Source organism: Marmota marmota, unplaced genomic scaffold (genome assembly GCF_001458135.2).
Source record: "Marmota marmota marmota unplaced genomic scaffold, marMar, whole genome shotgun sequence".
Taxonomy (NCBI): Eukaryota; Metazoa; Chordata; class Mammalia; order Rodentia; family Sciuridae; genus Marmota; species Marmota marmota.
The window spans coordinates 54,338,851-54,364,594 of NW_025999900.1; the positions used below are offsets into that span (position 1 = coordinate 54,338,851).

Genomic DNA, 25,744 nt, shown 5'->3' on the forward strand with positions numbered 1-25,744 from the left:
TGTGGTTCATTGGTACAGTGCTTGCCTAGCATGTGTGAGGCAGTGGATTTAATTCTCAGCACTCCATGTAAAAAAAAGAAATGAATAAAATAAAGGTCCATCAACAGCTTTAAAAAAAATAAATAAAGCACAGCATTTAAGATGTAACATACACAATGACCAGAATATAATAAAAAAAATTACTGGCATGTGAAGAAATAAGGAAATATGACCAATCACCAGGAGGAAAGAAATCAGCCAACAGAACCAGAACCAGGAATTATAAAAACTAAGTGCTGCATTATCTGAAATGAAAATTCACTCTGAAGAATTAATAGCAGCTTAGACAATGGTGAAAAGAAAAATGAACTTAAAATACATAGTAACAGAAATCATCTAAAATAAAGCCAAGAAAGAAAAAGGAAAAAATAATTTATAGAGCCTCAATTACCTTTAGGAAAATATCAAATGTCTCACATACACGTAACTATGGTTCCAAAAGGAGAGGGAAGAGAGTGGAAAAAAGAAAAAAAAACTGAAAAAATAATAGCCAAAAGCTCTGAATTTGATGAGAACCCTAAATCTACAAATAAAAGATGCTGAACAAATCCCAACCAGCTTAATTATTAACACAGGGAAAATATATGTATTAACACATGGTAAGCATATTCTGAGATCAGAACTAAAGAAAAAATCTTAAAAGCAGTTAGAAAATAAGAGAGTTTGATTTGAAGAACAAAGATTAAAAAAATATCCTAGTCTTCTCATCTGAAATGATGCAAGTCAGAAGACAATAGACAAATTCTTTAAAATGCTGAGGGGTAGGGCTGGGGATATAGCTCAGTTGGTAGAGTGCTTGCCTCACATGCACAGGCCCTGGGTTCAATCTCCAGCACCACAAACAAACAAATAAATAAATAGATAAAATTCTGAGGGTTAAAAACAAATCAACAGAAAATTAGCAAAATTATCTTTTGGAAACTGAGTCAAAATATTCTTTAAGTAAACAAAGCTGAGAAGCTGGCATGTGGGCCTACAATCCCATCTACTCAGGAGCTAAGGAGGATCTCTTAAGAAGTTTTATGCAAGTCTGATCAGTATAGCAAGACTCAGTCTCTAAAAAGAAAAAAAAAAGAAAAACCTGAGGAAATTCATCATTAGCAAATCAGAACTTGAGAAAATGATAAAGGAAGTTTTTTTCAGGCAGAAGAAAAATGATACCAAATAGAAATTTGATTTACACATATAAGAGTCCTCCAAAGGTAAATATGCAAATAATACTTTTCTCATTTCAAAATTTCTTTTGAAATGGGTTAAGGCAAAAATGACAATAGTTACTATGTGTTTTGCAAAATATGCAAAAAGTAAAATTAAAGACAACTACAGCACAATTAACAGGAGTAAATAAAGAAAAAGCAGAATATGCTTTTCTATGTCCTTTTAAGTACCCATAAAATTTCATGAAGATTACAAAATTTTGGATAACAAAGTATTCACAAATTAGATAAAATTAAAATATAGAGTATATTTCCTGACAATAACAGAATTAAGTAACAACAACAGAAAGTTATTTAGAAAATTCCCCAAATATTTGAAAACTACACGATATACTTCTAAGTTACTGAAGGACCAAAGAATAAATCACAGAAAAAATCTAAAGAATAACACAAAACATATATTTTGAAAATTAGAGGTTTAGAGCAGGGGTTAACAATATATCCTCAGGCCAAATCCTGCCTATACCCTATTTTTGTAAGTCATATTTTACTGAAATACAGCTACATTCATTCTTGCACAGATTGTCTATGATTGCTTTCACACTACAATACAGAGTTGAATAGCTACAACAAAGACCATATGGCTCACAAAGCTTAAAATATTTCCTATCTGGATTGTTATAAAAAATTTACCAAACTGTGGTTTAAAATGTAGATTCTAGTAGCAGACTATCTAGGTTTGAGCATCATGCCTTACTACTTGGGTGACTTTGGGCAGTTATCTAGCCTTTCTCTACTTTACTTTTCTTACCCATTAAATGTGGATAATAAAAGTACCTCATAGGGAAAATATGAAAAATTAACATATTATACATAAAGAACTTAGAAAAATGCCTGACTTATGGTTAATGTTAAGTAAGTGTTCACAATCATTATCACCAGTAATTTACCATAATCATAATAAGTTTAAGAACTCATCAACTCTACCTGTCCAAATGAGAAATGCCATCTAGTATCCAGTTAGAAACAGCTTCTGCAAAGTAGAATTACTGTTTAAATCAAATGGGCAGAAAAAATAAATCACACAAAAGGAATATAGAATACAGTTTATCATGACTCTCCATCAAATCAAGCTAGGAGAAATTACAGAGAATGAGAGAATATGTTGCTCATCAGAGGACTCTAATATTTAGAACCAAAGAGTATCAGAAAATATCTAGCTAAAACAAAGGTATCTACTTATTGCTATAGCATAGTGTGTAAAGAATAAACTTTCACCAGACAAACATAAAGTGAGAAATAGTCCTTTTTATTCATGCCTCTTCTCTCTGGCTCAGCTCATCATACACACATGGAAACCAAAAACTCTGAAAACTTCATGTATCCAAATAGAGCTTTAGGGATAAGGATGTGGCTCAGTGATAAAGCATTTGCCTAGCATGGGTATGATCCTCAGCAGGTGCATTTGCACACCCACATCCAAACATCTAACTCTGTACAGGCAATAACAAACTAAGCCTGGGAGCTCTTCTTCTGTGGCTTTGACAAACATCACAGCCAAAATCAAACTCCCTAAGCATAAGTCAAGCAACAACAAACAAGAAGGGGTAGAAACAACAAAGCAAACACCACCTCCTCTTCTAGCTTTCTATACATTTTTACCTTATCATCTTTTCTCACATTTAATCTAGTTTAGGTAGGTAACAAAGAGGTTGAAGAAAGTTTTCCAGAAAAAGTAACACAACCCACATCTTCAAAGATAAAGTAAAAGACAGGTAGAAAAGACCAAGGAACCGAGACCTCAAGATCCTAGTGCTTTCAAAAGAGAGAAGGGAAGGGGAATAGGAAAAGGAAAGACAGTGAAATGAATCTGACATAATTTTCCTGTGCACATACATGAAAACACTACAGTGAACCCCACCATCATGTACATCCACAGAAGGGTCCTAATTAGAATAAGATATGTTCTGTTCTGGTATAATTATGTAAAAATGAATTTTACTGTCATGTATAACTAAAGAGAACCAATTTTTTAAAAAAGGCCAGTAATTCAATGTAACTGAGGAAAGGAATATCAATAGGGAAGTGGCAAGAGACAAGTCTAGAGAGGTATATTGGTAGCTAGGCTTTATTGTCAATTTTTTTAGAGTTAAAATGAAGAGACAAGTTTAAATGTATAATATGAAATATTTTCACGGGGCTATAAATTCTATAGAATACTATAAATTCTATAGGGGAATATATTCAAGGGGACTATTCAGAGTTGAGAGAAGCAAGAGCCACTGTTAACTGGTATGAAAATTAAAGTCATGGGTTCATATAATCATTAAGGGAAAATAAATGATAGTATGGGCAGGCTACAGATTTCTGAAGAACACTGACATGTATTTTCATGTTCTTCTGAGACAGAAGGAAAGGCTCTTTAAAAAATAACTAAGAAGTAATCTACCCCATTTCCCAAATTCCTTCATGATCCTATCCCAAACAAAATCTTATTTGTGCCCTTTAATTGAATTTGAAGCAGTATGCCAAACACTCAAGTAAGAAGAAGCATCCTATAATACAACCGTGAAATAAATTCAAATAATAGACAAGTGAACTTCTATGGAAGTTCTATGGAAGGCCTTCCTATCTGTGTTTATAAGAATTAAACATTATAGTGTTACAGAATGAAATTATAAATTTTACAGATAATACAAAGTTTATTGTAGCAAATACTGGCCAAATCATATTTAAGGCCATTAGAAGTTAGGACCTGGCAGGACAATAGAAGAAAAAATTCAAGAATAATAGACTATGCACTTGAGATATGTCTACATAACAAGAGATTAACAAAAGGCCCTTGGGGAAAAAGTCATGATCCCTTTCCCATGTATACATTAATTTTGCAAAAATTATGTACTAAAAGTCAAAGATAAGCTGAAGCATTTTATTTTGTACCAGACTATAATTAACACAATTTTGGTTAACTTTATTCTCAGTTAATTCTATAAATTAGCAGAGTTGTAACTATAACGTATATGTGGCTAAATATGAGAAATGTGTTCTTATGAATTATGGTGATACATTCAAGATAAAAAAATCAGTTCAATTTCTCATCCTCCTACTTCTTCTCCCATGTATTATGAAACTTTAGTCTCTGAATGAGATACATATAAAAAGCCTTTTCAGGCCCTAATTATCCTCAATGAGGCAGACAGCCAGTATTAATGTGGATATTCAATTTATTTAGAAGAAAGCCCCTAGGAAAAGAACACTCAGCATTACCACCAACTAGGAAACTTACTGATTGGATAAATCCTAAATGATCACTTACGGTTTCAATCTAGCAGAAAATGCAAAAATTAGACAACATTCCCTACTTGGTATCCCATAAACAGTTTATAGATATAAACAGATATGTTTGCTCAAATATATTTTTCAAGTTAAAGTATTAACATAATTTCTTAATCTTTATTTGGCAGCATTTCCTTACATTTTAGCTTTGACTATACTTAAAATGGATGAATTCCATTTGAAATATAAGTAACCACCTCCTACGTTCCATGTTTGGGAGGCAGTAGAGCATTCCTGTTAAAAACATGAGCTTTGGAATATGACTGACCTGGGTTCCCGCTCTGGCTCCATTTACTAGCTGTGTAACCTGGGACAAGTTATTTAACCTCTCTAAGTCTCAGTTTCTTTATCTGTAAAATAGAGATAATAACAGTATCTATTTCATGGGGTTGTTATGAAGATTAAATGAGATAATGCAGGCCTAGCAAAATGCCTGGCACTTAATATGTGCTCCACATCTTTTTGTGTTTTTATAAGCTTAAAATTTTAGTAACATGTTCTTATGAATATCTACGATGATAAAATACATACATCCAAGATTTTCTTGTAAGTTGCTCAAATAAGCAAAATTAAAGGCCTTCAACTAGTAAAAGTTGTGGAAGTGATTTCTCGTTGGATTTCCTCAGCAATGCAATATATTACATTTTAAAAGGGCAATTTTAAATTAAGAAGAAAACCTTTACACTTAAAGTACACAGATGCTTATAGTTAAAATATCTTGAATTTCATAATACCTTAAATGATAAATAATTTTTAAAAATCACTTTGTAGATTTGCTTCATAATATTTTATACTCCAGTGAAGTAGGAAAGAAATAAGTATTATTCTCTTTTCTTTTAAAAAATGAAACTCTGATGAGGAGATTAAGGGACTTGAAAGACAACAGCAAAATGGGACATAATTAAGTTTCTGGAATTGCTAAACACTACTATATAGCAACATTAAACCTAGAAATATACTCTTCCCCAATACAGGTTCCAGGTAAGTCTTTATAGATCCCTTACCAGAAACTTACCTGTTATCAGAAAGTCATATTAATCTATGCAAATCAAGCTATTCCTCTGAGTAATATATGAAATATCTACTGGATATTGTTTCTAAGGGGAAAGAACACACTACAATCTGTTTTTGTAAAATCTAGACTTAAAGTAATCCTAAATGATTCATAAAAACTAATTTTATGAATAAAAAATGTGTAACTAAAATTTTTCTAAAAGTTAAAATGATTTTAAAGTCCAATTTTAACCTAAAACTTTCAAAGATTATAAATTAACCACATCTGAAAAATCTGCTTCCTACCATGTTTCAAATGTTTTAGGTGTAATAACTTCTACACAGCATCACACACACAAAAAAGCCCTTGACTTGTTTAACTTTAAAAAATCACTGACTGGAAGTAGAGAACAATTTGGAAAAAAAAAACAAAACAAAAAACTAGGCAGTATAGTGGTAACTGCATCCTTTCTTTTGAACTCCGATTTTATATAAAAACAATTGTCTCATTATTTTCAATCAAAATGCAATTATAAAGATAACCTTAAAGTAACTGAAAATTAAAATACGTATATCACTACTTAGAGAAACTTAATTTTCCCAAAACATCTTCCATTTACCCTATCAAAATACCCAGCTCGAAAAAGAGTTATATCTAAAATTTTCTATAACAATTGTTATTCCACTGAATTAGAATCTCTTTGGCTTTCAAGGTAATAATTAATTTGACTGAGAAAGCTCTTCATATGATGTCTGTTTTTGTCTTTATTTTTCTTACATAAGTCTATCCACTCCATTTACATCTCCACCAAGATAAACAAATACTTCTCATCAATTGCTTTTCCATTTAATATTTATTGTAATATTCACAATTCATAAACAGTATATATCACATTTGTAGTATACATTTTTAAACGTAATTTAGAAAAAGGGAAAAAATTATCACATACCTGTCCATCTAAGTCAAATGCTAAGCAAGCTATACCATGTGTATGAACATCCTTTAGAACTGATATGGTCTGCACAGTGTATGAATCCCAAACACAGATATAAGGCTCTTTCCCAACTTGTCCTGTTGCTACCAATACTCGTTCAGGATGCAATGCAAGACTGCAAAATAAAGAATTAATATATAAGTCAATAAAAAGGCTTAAAAGAGCTTTTGTAGTATTTGGTATATATAATATTCATATATATCAATGTGAACATTAGATAGTATTCATTTTAAATAATTTGGATTTAAAATAAATAACTTCTGTAAAAATTATGCCATTATTACTTCAAAAATACATATTTGACAGTTAATGATAAACTATATTTTTCATTCTTGTAATATAATATGGTATGTATAAACTTCAAGAAAAGCACTCTCCCAACAAATTAGTAGCAACACTACCATTTGCCATTTAGCTACTTGGTATTCATCTGTTCTTAAACCTCACTTCATTTTGCCATTCCTTTTGTTGGATAATATTGGAGCAAATCTTAAGGTCCAAAAACTGCATTCAGTAGCACTCTTCATAAATTACAAATCCCACTGTAAGAAATAGATAATTCACCCATAATTCACAGAAAGTAATCTATGAGTCTTTAAAAATAATAAGAAGATCTGCCAGGCATAGTGGCACATGCCTGTGATCCCAGCTACTTTGGAGGCTGAGACAGGAGAATAAATTCAAGGCCAGCTTCAGCAAGACCCTATAACCCAATCAATAAATGAACAAATGAACTGAACAGACACTTCTCAAAAGAAGAAATACAAATGGCCAATATGAAAAAATGTTCACCATCCTTGGCAATCAGGGAAATGCAAATCAAAAACTACACTGAGATTTCATCTCATTCTAGTAAGAATGGCAATTATCAAAAATCCAAAGAATAGGGGCTGGGGTTATGGCTCAGCTTAGAATGATGAACCCAGCCTAATTCCACCTTAAGATTGGGAGCCATCTCATCACAAAGTCATGAAAAGTGAATTTCTGTTTTACTATAAATTACTGCAATTTCTAAACTTGTTTGGAATTCCTGCCTATGCCTTGAACTCACCCATGCCTGACTTTCCCTGACCAGATAACAACCCTCTCTGAAACCTCAGTGGCGCCTCATAAATCCTGACTCCCCCTGACCAGATAACAGCCCTCTCTGAAACCTCAGTGGCGCCTCATACATTATGATGTTGGGATTTAAATTTATTCCCTACCTTAAAATGTTAAGCCATGGAGGTCATTAACCTACTATCTGCCTTTGTATTATGCTTGTCAAAATCCTGTTATCTGTGAGTTCTCAAGACACCACCCTTTGCAACTTTTTGTGCCAGAAAACTATGATCCTAGAGAGCTGGGGTACTATTCTCTAGCCCAGGGTTTTCGAGAGAGACAGTCCTGGCCAGAATTACAAGCTTGCTTTAAGAATGTGATTTAAAATTGGAGTCGGTGGACTTTTCTTTGCATTGTGGTTTAACAAAAGCGCTCGCGCCCTGCATGTGCCCCCTGAGTTCAATCCTCAGTACCACATAAAAAAGTAAATAAATAAAATAAAGATATTGTGTCCAACTACAACTAAAAAAATATTTTTTAAAAATACAAATAACAATAACTGCTGGCAAGGATGTGGGGGTGGGAGGGTACACTTATGTATTTTTGGTGGGACTGCAAATTAGCACAACCACTTTGGAAAGCAGTATGGAGATACTTTAAAAGGCTAGGAATGGAACCACCAAATGACCCTGATAGACCACTCCTTGGTATTTACTCAAAATAACTAAAATTAGCATAGCATAGTGATGTATGCATACCAATCTTTACATATGCAAAATTCACAATAGCCAAATTATGGAACTAGTTCTATTGACCATCAACAGATGAATACATGTGTATGCAATGGAGTTTTACTCAGCCACAAGAAGGAGATTATATCATTTACTGATAAATGGATGGAATTTGAGAACACTAACCTAAGTGAAATACACCAGACTCAGGAAGTAAAGTACCAAGTGTTTTTTCTCATTTGAGGAACTAGAGAGAAATGAGTAATAAAGTGGGGGTTGGGGGTAGAAATCATGAAAATAAAAAGGAGACCAGTGGAATAGAGAAAAGGGATCAAGGGGAAGGGAGAAGTAGGTGAAGAGATATCATAATGAATTTGGCCAAATTATGCATGTATGAATGCATCACAATAAATTCCACATTTATGTATAATGATAATGTACCAATTTTAAAATAAATGGAAGAGCAGTAGAATAGGGGAAAAGGATCAGGAAGGGGGAAGAGAGGAGGGAAAGGGGAAGTACTGAAGATTGAGAATGAGCAAACTATTAAATATATTTATGATTATGTCAAAATGAACTCCACTATCATGTATAACAAAAACATAATGCAATAACAAAACCACAAAAATAGAAAAATAATAAAATAAAATAGGCTGGAGATATAGCTTAGTGGTAGAGTGCCCCTGGGTTCAATTCCCAGTACTACAAAAAAAAAAAAAAAAAGAAAAAAGGAAAAGAAAAGACAAAGATCTAACAATCGGTAGGATTTATGACAATAGCAGAAGGCAGGAAACAAAATAAATTCCTACTTGATATACTTTTCTATAAGTAGAAAACAGAATATCAGATTCACCTTTAAATGAAAAAAATTACTCCCAATATCAGTGTAGAGGAACTGCAGGAGAAAAGTGAGGTGGGTATTAAAATGAAATCATTATTAGGGAAATAAAGAAGTGGAAAAAGACTCTTGGGTATCTGGTTTGCACATCTGTATGGTTTGGAGTAGAATTTATCAAGTCAGAGAATACTAAATGAGTCATCAGTGTAAAAGATGATGAGAATTCAGGGTTGGTTCAACATGAAAATTCAACGAAATATATTGACAAAATAAATGTCAAAAAAAAATTCATATATGTTCAACAGACACAGAAAAATGGCTTGACAAAATCCTGCTTCCTTCATGATAAAAACACAACAAACTAAGAATTGAAGGGGACTTCTTCAACTTGATAAAGAGTATAAAACTCTACAGCTAGAAACATATTTAATAATGAAAGCCTGGAAGCTACTTTATTGAGTATAGGAACAAGACAAAGATGTCAGCTTCTGCTACATGGTACTGGATATTCTAACTAGAACAATTAGTCCCGAAAGAAACAAAAAGGAAAAGTAGAACCATCTTTACTTGCAGATAACATGACTTTGTATATAAAATCCTAAGAAATCCACAAACAAAAAAGAGAGAGCTAATAAACAAGTTAAACAAGGTTGTAGGATATAAGATCAGTATAAAAATCAATTACCTTTACACACTAGTAAAGAACAACTGAAAATGAAAACAATGTAGCAGGGTCCTAAGCACCTTAGCAAGATCCTTTCTCAGAACAAAAAATTAAAAGGGCTCAGAATGTAGCTCAGTTGTAAAGCACCCCTGAGTTCAATCCCTAGTTTCCCCTCACTAATAATAATAATAACAACAACAACAATATCAAGAAGAACCAAATGAAATACCTAGGAATAAATTTAATGAAGCATAACATTTCTACTTTTAAATCTACAAAACCCCATCAAAAGACATTTAAAAATACTTAAATGGGAAGACATCTCCCACTAGGATTGAAAGAATGTAATGTTTATCCCCTCCTCCCAGGCTTGAAAGAATGTAATATTCTTTTCCTTTTTTTTCTTTATTTTTCTTGTGTGCTAGGCATCCAACCCTAAGCCTGGAGAATACTGGGCAAGTATGTGGCTCTATTACTGAGCCACATCCTCATCCAAAATAATGGAAAGTTCTTAAGATGGTAGAACACAGGCTCGCTTAGAAAGCACAACCCTGAATTTGCATGAGAAGGGCTATCTCTAGAGAACCTCAAAGAACATTACTACAAGTTTATACCTAAATTACAGGAGCTGTGGAGAACACTATAATAAGTTTTTGTTTTTCCTAGGGTTAATACATGACTTTACTCTGAAGTGATAGTAGTAAATATGGTTTAGTGTTTCTTCTCTCAAAGTGATGCTGATACTGGGAACAGCATAAGACTCACATTGAGTGCAACTATCAATAATCAGATATTCACCCACCTGGGGCTCTTAAAAGAAAGAAGCAAACTAAATAGTCCCTTGTATAAAAGAAGGGTGATAATAATCCCAATAGACAGGAAGACATACAAACAGAATGAAAAGCAAGATAACAAATTACCCCAAGCAACCCACAGCACTTCAACAACTGATCCTATTGAAACAACAATGGAGAAAATGTTAAAGGAAGAATTTAGAAATTTCATAGTTAAAACAATCTATGAGCTAAAAGAAGATGTAAGAAATGAACTTTTGGGGCTGGGATTGTGGCTCAGCAGTAGAGCGCATGCCTAGCAAGGGTGGGACCACATAGTAAAGATATTGTGTTGTGTCCATCTACAAAAAAAAAAAAATTCTCTCTCTCTCTCTCAAAAAAAAAAAAAGAAATGAACTTTCAAAATACAGGAAGTAAAAGATTGTTTCAACAAGCAATAAAGACTCTGATAAGAACCAAATGAAAACCCTGGAAATGAAAGACTCAATATATCAAACTGAAATTAGGTTGAAAGCATCACCAATAAATTAGACCATACAGAAGGCCTTGAAAACAAAATACACAATCTTGAAAATAAAATCAAAAATAAAGAAAAAATATTAAAAGACCATGATTAGAATGCAAACTAAAATAATGCACAACCTTTTCAATGAAATAATAACACAAAAATTCCAAACCTTAGGAAAAGATAAAAATGCAAATACAAAGGCATTTAGAACCCCAAATAGGCAAGATTAAATAAGATCCTGTCCAAAACACATTGTAATGAAAATGCCTAATTTACAAAATAAGGAAAGAATTTTAAAAGCTGTAAAGAAAAAATGGCAGGTCACATTTAGAGGTAAGCCAATTAGGATTTCAACTGATTTCTCAACCCAGACCCTCAAAGCCAAGACAGCGTAGAATGATATATACCAAGCTCTGAAAGAAAATGGGTGACAACCAAGATTTCTATATCCAGAAAAACTGTCCTTCAGAATTGAAGATTCTGTCTTCCATGATAGGCAGAAACTATAAGTATTAATAAAACATAGTCAATGAAATATTGCATGCAGAAGAAATAAAAAATAAAAAACAGATTCACCATAGGGATGAATCTCACTGGAAGCATAGTCAACTAAAGGAGATTTGAGTCTGAATTAGCATTAGAAATAAATCAAAATGTCAGGAAATAACATCTCTCTATAATAACACTGAATAAAAATGGTCTAAATAATCCAATCGAAAGACACAGATTGACAGAATGGATTAAAAAACAAGACCCAATCATATGTTGTTTATGAGAAGCTCACTTTATTGGCAAAGACATGCACAGGCTAAAGGTGAAAGGATGGAAAAAGATATAACATGCAAATGAAGACCAAAAGCAAGGAGGGGTAGCTACTCTCATATCAGACAAAGTAGACTTCAAGCCAAAATTAATCAGAAGACACAAAGGTCACTTCATATTGGTTAAGAGGATCACCCAACAAGAAGTAATAAGGATTGTAAATATTTATGCCCCAAACAATGGTGCATCTACATACATAAAACAAGCACTTTCCAGTAAAAAGAATCAAAAAGACCAAAGACAATAATACTGGATGATTTCAACACACCATTCTCATCATTAGATAGGTCATTAAGACATAAGCTAAGTAAAGACTCACCAGATCTAAAAAATGCTAGCAATCAAATGGACCTAACAGATATCTATAGAATATTCTGGCAATCAACAAACAAACTCACTTTCTTTTTTCAGTGGACTCTACTCTAAAATAGATCATGTTTTAGGACACAAAGCTAGCCTTAGCAATTACACACAAAAAAGAGAAACAATTCCTTGCATTCTATCAGATCATAATAGAAAGAAATTAGAAATCAACAAGATAAATAGATCATTCTAACACCTGGAGATTAATACACTCTTAAATGAAAAATGGATTGTAGAAGAAATCAGGAGGTAAATTTTAAAAAAATTCTTAGAAATAAATGAGAATAGAAATACAACATAGCAAAATCTCTGGGACAGTGTTGAGGTAGTTCTAAGAGTTTATAGCATTGAGTTCCTACATTAAAAAATAGAAAGTTACCAATGAATAATCTAATGTTACACATCAACAGTCCAAAAAAGAACAACAAACTAATTCCATAATCAATAGAAGACAGGAAATAATTAAGATAGGAGCCAAAAATTAATGAAATTGAGAAAAAACAATACAAAGAATCAACATAACAAAGAATTGGTTCTTTGAAGAAATAAGCAAGATTGATAAAACCTTAGAGAAAGTAACCAAAAGAGAGAGAAGACCCAAATCAACAAAATTAAGATAAAAAGGGGATACTACCACAGACACTTATGAAATCTAGAGAATCATTATAAACTATTTTTAAAATTTATACTCCAGTAAACTGGAATATCTGGAAGATATCGAACAAATTCCTGTATAAATGTAACCTACCCAAATTGAACCATGAGGATACAGAAAACCTAAACAAACTAATATCAAGCAATGAGATTAAAGCAGCTATTAAAAGTTTCCAACAGGGCTGGGGATATGGCTCAAGTAGTAGTGCACTCGCCTGGCATGCATGAGGCACTGAGTTCAATCCTCAGCACCACATAAAAATAAAATAAAGATATTGTGTCCACCTAAAGCTAAAAAATAAATATTTTTTAAAAAGTTTCCAAAAAAAAAAGCTCAAGACCAGACATATCCTCTGCTGAATTCTACCAGACCTTTAAAGAACTAATGCCAACTTGGGAGGCTGAGGCAGGAGGATCCTGAGTACAAAGCCAGCCTCAGCAGACTAGCAAGGCACTTAACAATTCAGCAAGACCTTGTTTCTAAATAAAATGGGGATGTACCTCACCAATTCTCAATACCAAAAAAAAAAAAAGAAGAAGAAGAACAACAACAACAACAAATGCCAATCTTCCTCAAATTATTCCATGAAATAAAAAGGGAGGGAACACTGACAAATTATTTTTATGAAACCAGTATTATCCTGTTACCAAAACTAGACAAAAATACATATATAATTTGGTAAATATCATTCCAGAAGACTTCTAGAGCTTATTAACTTATTGAGAATTTTCATATCTATATTAATAAGGAACAATGTTATATAAGTTTCCTTTTCTTTTAATGTCTTTGCTCAGATTTTATATTAGAGTAATTCAGGACTGGAATTGGTATTATTATTATTATTTTAATGTTTGAAAGAATCACTAGTGAAACAATTTAGACCAGGAACTAACAGATACAGAACTCCCTTGTGTTATCTTTTTGTTGAGTTTGATAGTTTATATCTTTCAAGGGAATATTCTATTTCATCTATGTTATGAAATGTATGTGTATAGAGTTGTTTATGGTATTTAATACTCTTTAAATATCTTTGGATCAACAGTGATATTTTAAATATTTGTAATTTTTGTCTTCTTTGGTCAGTGTAACTACAAATTGATTAATTTAATCAATCTTTTCAAAGAATTAGCTTATGGTTTGATTTTTCTCTATTGCTTTGCTGTTTGCCTTAATTTCCATTCACTTTTATTACCTCCTTTTTTGTTTCCTCTCAGGTTATTTGCTCTTAATTTTCTGATTTCTTAGAGTAAAATCTTAAATTATTGACCTGAGATCTTTCTTTTCTTCAAATATATACATTTAACAATATAAAAATCCTTTGAAACACTTCTTTAGCTGAATTTCACAAATTTTGAAATGTTGTGCTTTCATTTTTCTTCCATTTAAAAACATTTTCTGACTTCCCTTCTGTCTTGTGTTATTGACTTTCTTTTGGGGGCTGGGGATGTAGTTCAGTGGTACAGCAATGACTGCCTAGCATGCATAAAGCCCTGGGTTCAATCTCTAGCACTTTTCCCTGACAAAAAGATTTTCACTGCAATTCCATTATGGACAGAGTACACACTCTATGATTTTCATTCTTTTAAATTTGTTGAAGTTTGTTTTACAGTATATGACACGTTGTAAATGTTCCAATGGCACTTAAAAACAATGTGCATTCTAGAGTTATTGGCTCATGCTGTTTGCTGTGTCATGAATAATAAAGTCCTTATCTCTGATCCTGAAGTTTCATGTCTGCCAGTATCCAAGAAACAATAAATCTAATTTATTAATATGTAGGGAGGATAAAAACATTCTCCCAACTGTATTGGTTTGCTATGCTTGATGTGAAAAATTACCTCAAATTTTGTATCTTAAAACAACACAAATATATTATCTCACAGTTCTGTAAAGCAGAAATCTGGTTATAGTGTGGCTCAGTGGGCTCCTCTGCTTATAGCCTCACAAGGCCGAAATCAAGTAGTCAACATAGCTGCATTCCTTTCTGAAGTGTCTGCAGATGAATCAGCTTCCAAGTTAATTCAGAATGTTAACTGAATTTAGTTCCTTGTGGTTGAAGGACAAAAGACTTCCTTCCTCTACTGGCTAACAATTGAGAACCTCTTACTTCCTTGAGGGCATGTGTATTCCTCCTCACATTTCCACTTCCATCTTTAAACCAGCAATGGCACATTGAGTGAGTGTCAAGCTCCAAATCTGACCCCTGCAGCATGTCTTCTCCAGCTAAACAAATGCTGGGCCCATGTGGATAATTCAAGATATTCTTGCTATCTTAAGGTCCATAATTAATTATATTGCAAAGCCACTCTTGCCCTGCTTAATGCAACAGGGAAAGGGATTAGTTCCAGGGATTAGTGGGTATCTTTGGGCCCAATGTGGCTACTACCACTGTCTCCCACACTTGTCTCCCACACTGAGTCCACTAGAGAATGTTTATTTTCAATATTGTATTTTTCAGTACTAAAAAATTCATTTTTATAAAGCTTCTATTTCCTTGCTGAATGAAGACTTCTGGTGTTCCATTTGTTTTAAAAGCATTCCCCTTTATTTGTGGCATACAGTAACTACTGCTTTAAATTCTTTTGATAACTCAACATTTAGGTCATCTTGGGAAGGATGACTATCATCTTTCCTAAGTTAATATTTTCCTAATTCTTTGAATTACATCCTGGGAATTCTGAATAATATTTTATGAACTTGGGTCCTATTAAAATCTTCTAGAGAATGTTGATATTTTTATTTATTTTGGCAGGAAAGTAATCCTGTTCAGGGCATATGTTCCAACATTCCTTCCATAGCTCCCATGTTTAGTTCGGTGTTTAAATACTTTGCTGTACTACTACATGTATACTTTGCTGTACTACTACATGTACTACTACATGTATACCACAGGGGCAAATCTGAAACCTGGATGTTTTAGTTCCATTCTCAAAGCCTTTGATCAATTATTTCCATGCCCATGCAGCATTAAGAGTGAGTCAGGGACATCAAATATTGCCTGTGAGATCCTCTTCTTGAATTCTATGACCTCTCTCATTTTTACTCATCCTCCCCAGCTCCTAAGAGCCCCTTTTCATTGTACTGTGGCTAAACATGCAATATGTTAGCCTCTAAACACTATTGGGCATTTCCCATAACTGGGTCTACGACTAGGCAAAAAGCATTTTGCCTATTTTTAAATTGGTTTTTTGTCACCACAAGAATTCTTGAGGACTGGGACTGTAGCTCAGAGGCAGACTGCTTGCCTAGCATTATGAGGCACTGGGTTTGATCTTTAGCACCACATGAAAACAAATAAATAAAATAAAGGCATTCTATCCATCTACAACTACAAAAAAAGTTTTAAAAAAAGAATTCTTGAACTGTCCTTAATATAATTATTTTCTCAAATATATGTTTCACATCTGTGTCTCCCAGTTTGTGGATTATCTTTTCATTTTCTTAATGGTAACTTTGATGGAATAAAATAATTTAATTTCTCAAAGAGGTGTTTTATTTTGAACTAATTTTATAAAAAGGTTACAAATTGTACAAAGTTCTCCTTTCTTTCATTATTTAGTTGTGTGTTTGTTTGTTTGTTAATTTTGAGGGAGGGTCTCTCTCTTGCCTATGCTGACTTCCAACTTGCAGGCTCAAGGATCCTCCCGCCTCAGCCTTCCAAGCAACTGGAACTACAAGCACAGGCCACCAAATCCAGTTACTGTTTTCTTATGTCTCCATCTCACTTTCCTAATATCAACATTTCACATAATCACAATGCAATTATCAGGAAGAGAAAAATTAACATTAGTATAATAATATTCACTAAACTATTATCCAAAATTAACTAATTTTTCTACTAATGTCTTTTTTCTGTTCCAAGATCCTATCCAGGATCCCATGCTACATTTAGCTGATATTTCTTCTTAACATCTTCCAGTCTGTAACAGTTCCTTAGACTATTCTTGTCTTCCATGACCTTGACATTTCTGAAGAGTTATTTTATAAAATCTCTAACTATGGACTCATTATCTATTTTCTCTGATTAGAACAAGGTTATACAATTTTGGAAAGATCCCACAAAAATTATGTTTGTCCTTCCTAGTGCTTAATATGTGGTTCCATATGTTAATCTGTAATATTACTGATGTTGTTTAATACCTGATCCCTTAGTTAAACTTGTGGCTGCTACTGTAAAATTTCTACAAAGTTCTCTTCGTAGTATCTTAGAGAAGGTACATTGAGATGGCAAATTCTGCTTTCCCTCAAATTTTTACAAACTAACTTTAGCATCTATTGATAAATCTTGGCCTAAACACTTACTACTACAGCATTCACATAACGTGATCCTCTTATTTCCGTCATTTCTTCTAGAGTAATTAGTTGGAATTCTACTATATGGAAGAACTGATTTTTCTCTCCCATTTATTTATTTATATATTTATTAAATCCAATGTGTGTTTATAGATCTATCAGCTTCAACTTATTGATTTTTAAAATCACCAACTTTTTCTGGGTAGAGTGGATAGTAAATATTTTATGCTTTGAGGACTACATAATTTCTGTTACAACTATTCAACTGGGTTGTTATAGTCAAATTGGCTATAAAAAATATGTAAACCATACATTCTCATTAGGAACAACATCTTCTCCAAAGGGGTGAAAACTGGTTCTTATATGCATGGTGGTCTTACTCTTTTATTTTATAAAGCACAGATATTCATGCAGTATGTTAATTAATAGACTGTATATGTGTGGTATTAAAATTTCATCGTGAGTGAAGGCATATAGGAAAAAATACCTAAGTACTTTATTTCTCCTTAGGGAAGCAATAAAGAAAATGAGGTTGCAAAGTACTAATGAAACAAAAACTCATGATTCCCAATAAAACTTCATTTACAAATACATGTAGAAAGCCAGGTTTACCCCAGTCTTTTGTTTGTGGACTCTGGTTTTATTCTATGGGCTAAAATTTTATACTATCCATTATTTACTATGTAGCTCAAAGTATTCCATTTTTGGCTCTCAGGAAATCCCTGAGATTGATTTTCATATTCTTTCAATTAGCCACCACCTTATTTTTTTTGAGCACTCACTTTCTTGCACATAAAACATTCCAGTATTTTTTAGATAGCCCATAATAAACTAATTCTCAAGGAAGACCTGATTCCTTTTGTTAGAGAACTGGGTTTATTGAACAAGATCTGGCAATGAGATATGATCATTGTTATTGGAATGTTAGTACTTCTAGGCTGCCTTAGCAACCAAAGCAAGGAAACACATATATGCATACTAATCAAAGTACTTATTTTCTCTGTACATTTAAAAATGATTCATATAAATGCCTTTAGATTCTAATCCAAAACTACAGAGTTCATCTAAAACTTCTATCTTATTTATAACTTTTGCCTCTAATAGTAAGAAACTAAGTTCTCATACTATATAACCTATGTACTTATTTTAGTATGTCCAGATATTTCAGAATGGCTAGCTCTAACAAGAAATAATTTTACTAACTAGATTATAGCATTCTGTACAGTTATTTTTCATCTTTATTCTTATAGTATCCAGTCAACTTTTCAATTATTTAGGTTACTCTTTATGAACTGAGCAGAGGAGAGAGAAGAGAGCTTATAAAACTTCAGATGGAATTTGTTTCTTTTCCTCTTTCAGTTTTTCTTTTTTTTAGTTTGGTGTTCTCTAAGTAATGCTTACGCTTTGGTTTGTATAGAAAGTTCATAATCATGAAGCAGTTTTGTAGTTTAAGGGGAAGATTTAAGAGACTAACTATACATATCTGATACTATCTTCAGTTACTGAAGTCTGAAAATTACTTTAATTAAGTTCAATGTATAATTTAAATTTTATAATTCATGATTTTGTGTGTCCTATTTCCCATACATTTTTTTCCTAGAAATTTTAATTTTAGCTCTCACATTTAAGATATATGACTCAATATCAATTACATTTTTTAAAAAAATATATTTTGGGGAGTCCACATGGCCACAGTATCTTTATTTTGTTTATTTACTTTTATGTGGTGCTGAGGATCCAACCCAGTACCTCACATGGGGGAGGAAAGTGCTATACTACTGAACCATATCCCAGCTGCCTCAATTATATTTTATATTGGTGAAGCATAAGTTGGGGCTTATTTTTTCTCCATAATGAATACTTAGTGGTTTTTGGCTTTTCTTTTCTTTCTTTCTTTTTTTTTCTTTTTTGTTCTGGGGATTGAATTTAAGGGGCTTTACCACTGAGCTGCATCCCCAGGTCTTGCTAAATTGCTGATGCTGGCCTCAAAGTTTGGATCCTCTACCTCAGCCTCCCAAGGCATGGTCCATCATGCCCAGCTAACTGTATTTTTTGAAAAGACCATCTTTTGAGCATACTTTATATATTCACAAGACTCATCCAGCACTAAGCAAAAATATTGAGGTAGGTGAGGGCAAGAATTTCTGAAATAGGCAAAAACATGTGGGATCTAATGCATAAGTAAAGGGACTGAAATAGAAGCAGGATGTATGATTGATGAATAGGTGGAACCTGAAAGTTCTCTTCTAATAGCTCCAATTTTCTTTAAGAGAATGAAAGCATGAGTGCTTTTCACATATCTTTAAAGTCAACTTATAGTTACGTTATATTCTCATATTTTCACATATCTTTAAAGTCAACTTATAGTTACGTTATATTGGTATACTGCTGAACATATAGAGTAATGCAACAACACACATGAATTAATTTGGGAAAGGGATGATAGAAATAACTATTTGAAAGCATATTCCTATTTTAAAACATTTAAGATTAGCCATCCATATTGTGAAATATAACCATCATATGAAATATACAGAAAAATAAACAGATTTTTTTTGTATGTGGGAAGGGATGCTGGGGATTGAAATGAGGGTACTTTACCACTGAGCTACATCCCCAGTCCTTTTTATTTTGAGATAGGATCTCACTACATTGCTTAGAGCCTAACTAAATTGCCAAGGCTGGCCTTGAGTTTGTGATCCTCTTATATCAGCCTCCTGAGTTGCTTAGATTATAGGCATGGGCCACTACACCCAGCTTAGATTCTTTTTTAAGCTTTTTTTCTATTAATATGGCTGAGTTATGGAAACTTGATTAGGTGTCAGCAATGTCATCAAATGCTGCAATATATATTGTTATTTCAAGCATTTAATTTCTAAATCTATCATAACTATAAATAATATATGAAACACAAAAGGGGCTGTAGTCATCTTCATAGATTTTCCTTCTTATATACAATTATGTTAATCAATGTCTCTCTAAATTTATCTCATACATCTCAAATGAGCATTTTACCGCATTAGACAATTCTATTAAACACTTAGCATTCTTCTGTCAACCTTCAAGTCCCTTCTTGACTACAGCTCTAAAATGGACCTCTGCCTTGCAGCTGATAAGTCTGCCTTGTACTTATCAAAGGAGATACTTCATACTTACCACTAACCTAACTACAACTGTACTGGCTAATTCTGGCTTCCCTCTTGTAAAATGAAAGAAATTCCTTGAACTTGTCCCATTATTCTTACTTTCAAGTACTTTAGTCTTATAATTAACTCTTCTGGAATTATTGCTTCTTCATTACTGAGTCATTCCTAGTAGCATTCAGATATACCTACTTTTAAAAATAACTCCCTTCACAATTCACCTATAATACCCCATTTCTCTGCTTTGCATTTGTAGCAAAACATCTGAAAAAAAAGTTGTCCATTTTTTTTTTCACTCCCTTTATTGCCTCAACATATTCCAAATAGACTTGTTCCTTCTCTTTCACTGGGTTCTTTCAAGGTCACATACAATCTTGCCAAATCTAATGGTTAAGCTGTATATCTTTATTTTCCTCCACTTTTTCAGAAGTATTCACACAACTGACCACTACTCTTTCTTTTTTGGAATACTTTCCTGATTCTAATCTATCAGCCCCTCCTGTCTCCTTTCATAGGTCTTGCATCTTATACCCAACCTTTGACTATCAGTGTTTTGGCTATCTTCCCTTTCTTTCCCAAGTGAATTCATCAAATACCATGGTTTTCAATGCATACACACAGTGATAACCTCCAAATCTAATCTCTAACCCAGAGCAATGAATGTAGCACTCAAATTTATGAAGTTCAAAAGGGCATTTGATTTTCTCTTTACACTCCCAATTTGCTCCTACTCACCTTAGTAAATGGTATCACCATCTACTCAATTGCTCAGATAAAGAATCTAGAAGTCCTTGCCACTTCTTCCCCGCCCCCCCCCACCCGCTCATTACATGCAGTCCAACACCCTCATCTCTGCCACAATCCTAATCTGAACCAGCATTCGTTTTACATCAGGACTCCTTTGGTAACCTTTGATCACCCATCTTTCTTCCATTATTGCTCTCCTTTAGAGTTTTCTCAACATAGCCAGAGTAATATTTGAGAGCAATATAAATTTGACCTTCTAATTTACCTGGTTAAAAACTCTCCTATAGCTTTCTATTGATCTAGGATATGATCCAAAGTGTCGAGGAAGACATTTACAAGGCTCTATAAAAGACTTCTATCATTTTTCTCTTGGTTCACTACACTCTAGTCACACTGGCCTTTCTGTCCCTTAAAAAGGCCAAGCTTATTACACTCTTTGCCTAGAATGATCTCCCAAATCTCTGCCTCATTAATGCTGTAGGTCAAATATATCTAGCTCAGAGAAGCCTTCCCTAATTCCCCCTAGTCATCTAAACATATTCTATTCATTACCCTATTTATCAGCTACCTAATACTATTATTATAAATTTACTGTCTTACTTTGCCACTAGAATTTATACTCCAAAAGGACAGAGACGTTGCTATTTTTTGTTGATATTAAAACCTGAGGACCTACAACAATTACTGGCATATGGTATGTATTTAATCAAAATTATCCTTATGTGCAACTATTTTCATGGTATCATCTTTTATAGCATCAAAAATTTGAAAACTACCTTAATGCCAAACATCTAAGAAATGGTTCCATAAGTATGGTACACCCACAGGACAGACTCTCATATAGTCATTAAAAATAAGTATGGGTTGCCTCACACATGGAGGGCCTTCAGTTCAACTCTCAGTACTGCTGAGAGAATTTAAAAAACAAAACATGTATGGGGATTTTCACAATACTGAGGAAAGCTTCTGTTATAATGTTAAGTAAAAAACATAGAATTCAAAATTTTATACATATTGTGACCTCAACTATTTATGAATACACGTAACAAAAAAAATGCTTAAAAGGGAATAATCTAAAACACAACAGAAATCTCCCTAGATTTCATGATTTTTGGTAAACTTCTTTCTTATTTTTAATGACTTTCAATTTTCTATAATAAATTACATATTAATAATTTAAATAATAACAACCCTCTAGTAAAGAACCTAGCAAGCCTCTCATAATCCCTATTATGTAGATCTCAAATTTCTAGTCTCTTTATATGGCTCTAAAAACTGCCTTTTTCAATGCATGCCAGGTTCCACAAAAAATTTCTGCCACCATATGTGGTTTCTATATGTTAAGTACACTATCCATAGTTAACTAACAATTAGTAAAATCATACTGCAACCAAGTAATGATAACCAATCTTTCACCTTTGTAGTTAGTTATCAACTATGCTGCAAGACTTAGAATGGCTTTTCACTTTCCATTTTTGGTTGGGAATATGCCTGCTCCCTAATGAACCCTACTTCTTATAAAGACATGGGCACTAAAACAGTCAAACCTGGTTACATCATTATTTATACTGAGTAAAAACAGCAAAAAAAGAACTGCCTATGGCAAATTACCTCACCAGTCACCCACATATTGAAATGAATTATGTAATACAACCTTCCACAATAGAGGCTGTTAGTTGCATCTTATAGTATTATATATTCTGACCAAGAAAGTAAATCCTCTTCAAGTGATAGAGATTCTAATGGATTTGGGGTAGGGAATGATGTCTTCTTTGGGTGAGAAGTTAAGTAGATATATGATTCCCAGGAACAGGGAAAGCAGAAGGATTTCCTTGACATGGAAACTGATAGCAATTGTGAAATGGTTTTTCTAACTGGTGTGAGAAACAAGACTAAGTTGTACACTTCTCTTACCACCAGTTTATTTCTGGGTCTTTCATGTCAGACATTCACTGTTCTTCCATACATTCCATATTTGCAATACACATGGCTATGACAGCATCCTTCTCAGGCCTCATCCAGAGGTTCACATCATCCATACTTTGGCATGAAACAATCCAGAATTCTCTCCTCACATCCAAACTATCTCTGTTTTATCCCTAGATTACGCACACATTGGATTAAACTAAAATCAGGTATTCTCCCCATGGTTGCAAAGAACAAGGTAAACTTTGGAGTGAAATCTCAGTTAACATCTTCTATAATCACCATCTCTTACTTAGTAATCCAACATAATATGTGTTGCCTGCCCCAAGGGAAAAAAATTAAGAATTTCATTTTATCATGAAACACCTGTTGATAACTCTCCAAATATCTATATATTAGTGTACAATGTCCACTTTCAGTCCTGTACCTATCCTCTCATTGTAGCAGTCAACCAACACAAAACAAATATTTAGCGTTTTCTACCAATGCTTACTACTTCAGGTGTATGTGCATGTCAACTGTTGTAGAGTGGGCACTATATTTTACTCGGTCTTTTAATAACATAATCCACCTTTAATTTATATTGGCCAATAGAGTATGATACTGTAGATAGGATCCATAATTAAGACATTTATTCCAGCTCTTGCTGTCTTTAGCCAATATGACAATGCCATATGCCATCCTATAATCAGAATAGAGTCTAGCGTAGCCAAGGCAACTTGTTTACACTGGCTAGGAATAACCCTTTGTCAGAATATTAATTCCTATTGAAGACACAGTGGAGAATACTTGCTAGACTTAAAGGCAAGCAGTCAGTTGCTTCATGCTTGGTTAATGGCAACATGTAGTCACAGCCCTACAAAATAAAATATTCCAGCATCTTTCCCTGAATGCACATAACCCTAGATTGTTATTTTATCTTTTTCTCTCATTTTTTATGCCAGGGATTGAAATCAGGGCCTCAAAACATATGCTAAGTACATATTCTTCAGCCCCCAACCCCAAGGTGCTATTTCAACTCTCCAGGCATAAACTCCACTTGAGAATTTCATAGAGTGGGGATGATCTGTCCTTCTCATGGGTATTTATGTGTCCCATCAAATGTTAATATATCAGATGTTTGGTCTATTTATGATTAGAGATTCTGGCTCCAAGAGAAAAATTTATTAATGTAAAACCTCAGGATTTTTATAACCCAAACCATTTAGCCAAACCAACTGCATCTACTTCATGAGGCTGTTGAAACCATCACACCTGAGGCACTGGGTTACAAAAGACCTCATCTGATACCATTCCAGATACAAACAATTATATACATATTTTGATCTTCCAGGTCCCCAGCAAATGAGCTTTTGTCTGGACTGGTGAGGTAGTGTATCTAGATGTCTTTTGATGTTTTCAGCCCTGATGATACTGAGTAGAACCATCAACAGAAAACTGTACTAAGAATTTCTTTTTTAGTAATAAATCTCTAAACAGATGTCAGCATGGGATAGAGGGGCTTAGACAAGAAGTCTAAGGTACTGAAGAGAGTCCCGGTAATTGGTAAATTAGCCACATTGCATAAGACAAAGTAAATGAATTGGGTAGGCCCCGTTTTTCAGATTAATTTCTTAAACATGGATTACTACTATGTAGTTTGCAGCCTTAGCTACATATTTGAATCATCTAGGAAGCTTAAAATTTAAAAACTGAAGGAAACAACAACAAAGAAACTACAACTGGGCCCCATCATAAACAAATTAAATCAGAATTTCTAGGAATGAAAGGTGGTTTTATTTTGTTTGTTTTTAACTGTCCAAGTGATTCTAGTATGTAGCCCGGTTTGGGGATCAAGAATTTAGAGCAAAGGTTCTCAAACTTCAGACTATAGCAACATCACCTGGAGGTGATTAAAACTAATCGCTTGATCCACACCTAGAGTTTCTGATTTGGTATGTATGGGTAAAACCTGAGAATCTGTACTTCTGATGAGTTTCCAGGTGATGCTAATACTGTTAGTCTGAAGATGACACTTTTGAGTAGCAAGAATCTAGGGCTGCCAGTCATATGCCATTTTTTTTCTTAATAACCAACTGAAGTTGGAGTTGCAGAAATAAATCTTAAAAATGCTAGTTCTATGTATTAATAATGACTCATTTTGAGTTCTTTTTTCTCCCCCATTTTCCTGTCAGGAAATAACAGACTCCTGGGGAGTCTTGTGATTATAATCGCAAAACAGCTATACTTCCACTAAGATGAAGTGGTCCACATCTTACCTTATGCAGTTGATCACTCCTTTGAAATACATTTCACTTGCCTTCCATGTCCTGATCCCTGCCACCCTCTGTTTTTTCTTATTTTTCTCAGGACACATTTTTTTTTAAGTTCTTCAACTCTACATTTAAATGTTGGAGTAACAAAGGAATCAATTTTTTTTTAGATCCTTTCTCATAATACTTGCTCCTTTAGTGACCTTTAAATGATATATACATGCTGATAACACCAAAACTGACACTAAGCCAGCCCAGATTGCTTTCTTCAATTATAGACATGTATGTTCATCTGCCTAATTTTCAGCCCTACTTCATTGTCTATTAGGTACCACAAACTGAACACTTCCTAAATAGAGCTTCTGATTTCCCCTCCTCCCAAAACAGAAAATTTACTCTTGCCAATTATTCCTACTTCAGTAACTGGTAACTCCATTCTTCCAGTCA

The 25,744-nt window shown here is 33.5% G+C and overlaps 1 protein-coding gene across 1 annotated transcript in view; it reads right to left on the bottom strand.

Annotated features, from left to right (window-relative positions):
- Positions 1 to 25,744, bottom strand: part of Eml5 (EMAP like 5) — a 194,718-nt gene that overhangs the window by 144,949 nt on the left and 24,025 nt on the right. Inside the window, exon 5 of the mRNA XM_048799527.1 lies at positions 6,476 to 6,635. Coding sequence (XP_048655484.1) covers positions 6,476 to 6,635 — 160 coding nt within the window. The remainder of the gene's footprint in view (positions 1 to 6,475; positions 6,636 to 25,744) is intronic.